At 50.0% G+C, this 6,000-nt stretch overlaps 1 protein-coding gene across 1 annotated transcript; it reads left to right on the top strand.

Moving 5' to 3' along the window:
- The first annotated feature begins 763 nt into the window (after nucleotides 1-763).
- Ccdc200 (coiled-coil domain containing 200) lies at nucleotides 764-4,742 on the top strand. The gene is made up of 4 exons (XM_055619892.1): nucleotides 764-850; nucleotides 2,936-3,248; nucleotides 3,669-3,718; nucleotides 4,716-4,742. Exons 1-4 carry the CDS (start codon nucleotides 764-766, stop codon nucleotides 4,740-4,742), a joined length of 477 nt encoding a protein of 158 aa, XP_055475867.1.
- Nucleotides 4,743-6,000: the final 1,258 nt, after the last annotated feature.

Genomic DNA, 6,000 nt, shown 5'->3' with positions numbered 1-6,000 from the left:
AAGGGATTGGGATGTTGGAAGGAATTGGGGTGTTGGAAGGGATTGGGGTGGAGTGGGGAGAGATATAAAAAATGTAAATAAAAGTTTTTAAAAAGTAGGCCAACACCAGCATCCTTTACAGGGCAGGCTCCTGGACACTGAGTGGCCTGCTCAAGTTCCCTCAGCTCAGTAGGTGACACAACCAGGATTAAATTTCCATCAAGGTGGTCCCACCACAAACAGCTCAATTACAGGCTACTCCATTCTTGCCCCTCCACAGTGAAACTCAGTTAGGGTTTACATTTTCTTTCATCTCAACTCAATGCTAACCGTTACTGGAAGGACAGTGAGATAGGAGAGATGGAAGAGTGAGGGAAAGGTAACTCCAGACAGCTTGTGAGGAGGGAAGGGCCATCAGAGGGTCAGGTGCTACTGCCGGAAGCCTCTTGGCAAGTCCCTCCGGAGACTCAAATGCCCAAGTTTTATTGTCTCCAGGGTCTACTGAGACCCCAGGCTGAGGAGGGATTGTATCTCTTTTCTTCTCATGACTCTGAAAGGACTTACAAATGCTCCCATGAGCCTTGGGAAGAATGATCTCAACCTCCAATACTTCAGGGGGAGTTGCTCAGTTGCCCTGACAGTGGCCACATTGTGAGGTGATCCGGTCAGGGTAATAGGCCATGTGGTGGGGCTGGGGTGGGAGGCAAAAGAGGCCTCTGGGCAGTGGCATCTAGGGCTCTTCCTGCCCTCACATCCTGCTGAGGCTTTCTATCACCACACCATCATGGGGAGCGCCTACCACTGGGAAGCTCGGCGACGGCAGATGGCTTTGGAACGGAGGAAGAAACTGATAGAGCAGCAACGAGAGCAGGTAAGTTCATGAGCTGAGCTTGGACCTTCAGGGTCCGAGGTGGGGCATGAGTGAATGGGGACTTGTGACAGACTCCCTAGGAAGTGGACTGCTGGCTTGTGGGCTGCTGTAGGAGGCCAGCTAACTCAGTCATCCTGCTGTAGGCTGGTGGAGAGAGAGATTATGGCCAAGAGGGTATCTGTTTGAAGAGATGAGGTCTCACTCAGTTGCCTGGGTTGACTGTGAACTTTGGGGCTCAAAAGATCCTCCAACCTCAGCCTCCTAGTGCCTAGCTGAAAGTAGTGTGTTTTTTCATGGCCTAAAACCTGTGCTGCCGGATATTGTAGCTTTAGTTAACCTAGAGTTTACTATGTAGACCAGACTAGACTTCAACTCATTGAGATCCACCTGCCTCTGCTGGAGGACTGGGATTAAAGGTGTATTCCACCACACCTGCTTATGGATATACATGTAAGATTTTTGTATGTAGGGGCTTTGCTTACACGTATGTCTGTGCACAGTGTATGTGCCTGGTGCCACTGGAGGCCAGGAGAGGGTTTTGGTTCCCAACACTGCCATTACAGTTGTGTACTGTCAAATGGTGCTTGGAATTGAACCCAGGTCCCATAGAATAGTAGCCAGTGCTCTTAACCACTGAGCTGTCTCTCCAGTCCCCTAGATTTATTTCGTGCCCTTACGGGGTCAAATGAAGGTATCAAATCCCTTGAAGCTAGAGTTATAAGTGTTTGTGAGCTGCCTGATGTGCTGGAAACTTAATGTGGGTCCTCTCGAAGGACAGCAAACACTCTTCATTGCTGAGCCATCTTTCTAGGCCCTGAGTGCAAACGCTTTTAATAAAAATCCAGTGTCCAGCTGGGTGTTGGTGGCACATGCCTTTAATCCCAGCACTTGGGAGGCAGAGGCAGGCAGATCCCTGTGAGTTGGAGGCCAGCCTGGTCTACAAAGTGAGTCCAGGACAGCCAAGGGTACACAGAGAAACCCTGTCTCAAAAAAACAAAACAAAACAAAAAAAGAGAGAGAGAGAGAAAAAAAAACAATTCAGTGTCCTTGTGGCTGGAGAGATGATGAAGTGGTGACGAGTACATACACTACTCTTCCAGAAGACCCAAGTTCCTGCTCCAGCACGCATGTCCAGCTCCACAGGCACTGCAACTCACATGCACATACCCCTCCTCACACACACACAAACCAAAGATATAAAAACGGGCTGGGGAGGACACTGGCTACTCTTCCAGAGGGACCCAGGTTTGATTCTCAGCACTCATGGGGTGGTGGCCTCTAGCTTGTGGCAATCCTCCTGCCTCTACTTCCCAAGTTCTGGAATGACAAGTATGTGCCATCATATATACCACCACGGCAAGCCTGTCTTAATATATTTAATAAACCCTGGAGCTGGATTTACAGGCAGCTGTGAACTGCTGGTCTGGGTGGCGGGGACTCTGGAAGAGTAATATATGCCCCCTGAAGCCATTTCTCCAGCCCCAGGACCTACTCAGTGCCAAGTTCCAACATAATAGACAAGGGCCTGTGCGCAGGAACTGAAGCTTCTGACTAGAGTGACTGGGAAAGCCTCCATCGGCCTTTTTTTTTTTGTTTTGTTTTTTCCCAAGACAGGGGTTTCTCTGTGTACCCTGTCCTGATGTGCTTCCCCAAGTGCTGGGATTAAAGGGGTGTGCCACCACGCCCCGCACTTCAGCCTTTTTTCTAGAGCTGTGGCAGAGAAGGTGGGGATGTTATAGACCATCAGCAGATAAAACTTGAGCCCTGTAAAATCTGGAACTGGGACCCACAGAATGGCTTCCTGGTGGAGACTCTTCAGGGTAGGTTTGGTCTGTGCCTAGTAGATAGGCCCACTTCCTGGGACACGAATTGAGCAAGGGAGCACAGACATTCAGAGCCATGCCTTGGCTGCAGAGAATGGAAACAGCCTAGGCCCTACCTCCAGCCTCTAACTCTAGGGGATAGAGACACTTCCGGCAGACTAAGCTCCTCTCTTGTATTCCCTTGCTCCACCGCTCAGTTTGTCTCGCAGATGAGTGACTGGGTGAGAGGAGAGGATGTCATTTGCTGGGGTTTTCTTGCTAGGAAATAAAAAACCTGGAAGAGAAGAAACAGCATTTTGAGAAAACATGTATGCCACATCAGGATTCAAAAGGGCTACCACCTGCACGGCCACAGCCACAGCCGCCACAGCCACAGCCACTGCCACCGCCACCGCCACCGCCAACACCTGGGCCAAAGTCACAAAAGGAGCAAGACACTTCCATTCAGATCACCTGCAAAGGTAGCCTCCAGAACGACACCCAAAGGCAAAGACCCCAGACTAGACCAGCAGGGACCCAACAAGATGGTCAGAAATCCTGTAGTGGGCGTGGACCTCCAATCCTTCCGGGTTACGGTGAGTGGCTGAGTGTGCCGCCTGGGAGGGGAGGTGGGGAGCGGAGCGACCCCTTGAACCCCTTCCAGCACTGTAGTTGCGAAGTTCTATTGGCCCCTGGCCCGTCCAACCCCTTCTCAGCACCGTTGGCCTCTAACAGCCCAAGTGGCCTTTCCTCCCTCTGGATGGATTTGCTCCAATCTAGGGCAGCAAAGGAGCTTTCTCAATAGAGCGACTGGGAAGGCAGCGGCAGCCTCTTTTCTAGGGTATGGCAGAGAAGGTGGGGATGAGCCCTTGAAGTCTGGAACAGGGAACTACACAATAGTGGAGGTTCTTCAGGGTAGGTTCAGTCTGTGCCCTAGCCCCAGAAAGCGCCTACTCCCAACCCACCGGGCCTCCTTAGCAACTGCTGGATGAGTGACTCGTGCTTTGTCTTTTCAGGTCTGAGGAACGAAAGCCAGTGTAGCTCTTCTAAATATTCCCGATTCACGGTGAGAGGCGCAAAGGGGCTCTGGCTGAGTGACTGAGTGCAGGTCCTTGTGTGCCTGTGGAGGTCAAGGAGGATTCCTTAGCAAGGAGTCCAGGGAGAGGACTGGAATCATTCCAGTCACTTCTGGGTTTTGTTTTGAAGTTATTTTTGTGGTACTGGGGATTGAACCTAGGGCCTTATGCATGGCTAGTCAAGAGCTCTATATCTGAGCTAGCGTCCCTGCCTACTCCACCCTCCTTGTACTTTTTTTTTTTTCTTAACTTAAAAAAAGTGGATACTTACATGTGTTTATATATGGTGTGGGTATCTGAGGAGGCCAAAAGCTAGCAATGGATCCCCTGGAGCTGGAGTTACAGATGGTTGTGAGCTATCTTATGTGGGTGCTGGAAACAGAACTTTGGTTCTCTGCAAAATCAGCAAGCATTTTTTTTTTTTTTTTCCTTTCTTCAAGACAGGGTTTCTCTATGTAGCCCTGGCTGTTCTGGAACTCACTCTGTATACCAGGCTGGCCTTGAACTCAGAGATCCACCTGCCTCTACTCCCCTAGTGCTGAAATTAAAGGTGTGTGCTACCACCACCGGGCCTCAGCAGGTACTCTTACTGCTGGGCCATCTCTCCAGCTTTCCTAATCTTTCATTCTGAGGCAGGATCTTGTTAACTTTCCCAGGCTCACTGTGAAGTCACTCTGTACCCCAGGCAAGCCTTGAACTTGTCAACTTCCACTTCAGGTTCCCCAGCAGCTGAGATTACAGGCTTGAGCCATCAGGCCAGACTGCCAGCCCCTAACTCCTAATCAGAATTTAAAATGGCAGGAGTCCGGTACAGCTACCAAAGCGAGGGCACCTGTGCAGTTTCTCTGAGGCTTTAGGTGGAGGAGCAGCTGTTCTGTTTTATTTCACTTCGATTCTTCTGGTCTCAGAGGCTTAACCCAGTATTCTGAAAGCAGCACACCCAGAAACAATTAACTCGTTTTGCTTCCTGTCTCTCCTTTTTCCTAGTCGACTAATTACATCCAGCAGTGGTGATCCAGAGATGGGCTCCAAGATTCGATGATACCGCAAAGCAAAAACAACCCCCCAAAACAAAATAACAAAACCCAAAATCCAAACAAACAAACAAAAAAAGACCAACAGCAACCACGCTTTCTTTCATCCAGCAACCTTTCTACTCCAAACAACCAGCCACATTTGGAAAGGAGGCTCGTTGGGATTAAAATCTGATTCTGGGGAAGAACAAGGATTTTTGGTCAGCTGAATGAGGGAGGAGGGCCCACAATGGAGGTAGAGAGGATGCAAGAGAGTAGAAGGCAAGCCCATGCTATTTGAGTTTGAGGCCAAGCCTGGGGAGAATGTGGTCTTGAACCCCCACCCCCATCGCAAGCTTGCACCTACAACTTCTACTACCGTTCCTCATCTGGCAAGGACAGGCTCCTCAGTTTGTAAATAGCCATCACTAGATCAGAGCCAGCGCTTACTCAGATACAGCCTGAGGGAGGGGCTGCAATTCAATAGAGCAGTAGTAGAAAGGGGGGGGGTGTCCCATAGATAGGAACGTCTTAGCCTTATACAAGTCTGGATCCACGCAAGGCATTGAGCCGTGAGGGAGGAGATGTGGGATGAAGGTGAGAAATTTCAGGAGAGAGAGGTGCTGCATCACTGGGCTCAGGACATGTGACCTTGGAAAGGGGCATAAGCTTGCCTACTGAAGTCCTCAGGCCTCTTTACTTCTGGGTGTCACACTTTCCACTTAGCAGAGGGCCAGAAGACTCCAAAAACTCCAGGTCTCCCTTTACCAGCTGGAAGAGGAGGCAGGGCTAGGGACCCTCAGTATCTGCCTCGAGGAAGACAAATCCTATAAAGTCCTTTCTGCTCCAATTCTGAGACAGGGCCCCTCCGTCACAACTGGGGACCAGTGGGTCATTTCATTCGTCCATGGGGCATCACCTCCGGGTCAAGAGCCGTGTCTTAGTGTCTTAATGTAGTCTAGAGATGATCCCTGAGTGGGACAGCTGGGAGAGTATGCGGCTTGAACAGGATTATTAAAGTTCAAAGATGGTTTAGGGATACACAGTGGAAGAAAGAGCAAGCCTCTGTGGGATACTCTTTCAGAAGCCAGAGAAGCAGAACTTGTTTCAAAAGGTCTTAGAAGCCTACATGCTTATCAACATGAAAGCTTTGAAACCTGGGGAGGTAGCCAGTTGGTAAAGTGCTCTCATCTCGCAAGTACAAAGGCCTAGTTTAACACTCAGAAACCATGTAAAAAAAGCTGGGCATGGTGGCACAG

The sequence above is a fragment of the Psammomys obesus genome, unplaced genomic scaffold (assembly GCF_907164565.1).
Source record: "Psammomys obesus unplaced genomic scaffold, mPsaObe1.curated_primary_1811, whole genome shotgun sequence".
Taxonomy (NCBI): Eukaryota; Metazoa; Chordata; class Mammalia; order Rodentia; family Muridae; genus Psammomys; species Psammomys obesus.
This window is presented reverse-complemented; position numbering and strand designations above follow the sequence as displayed.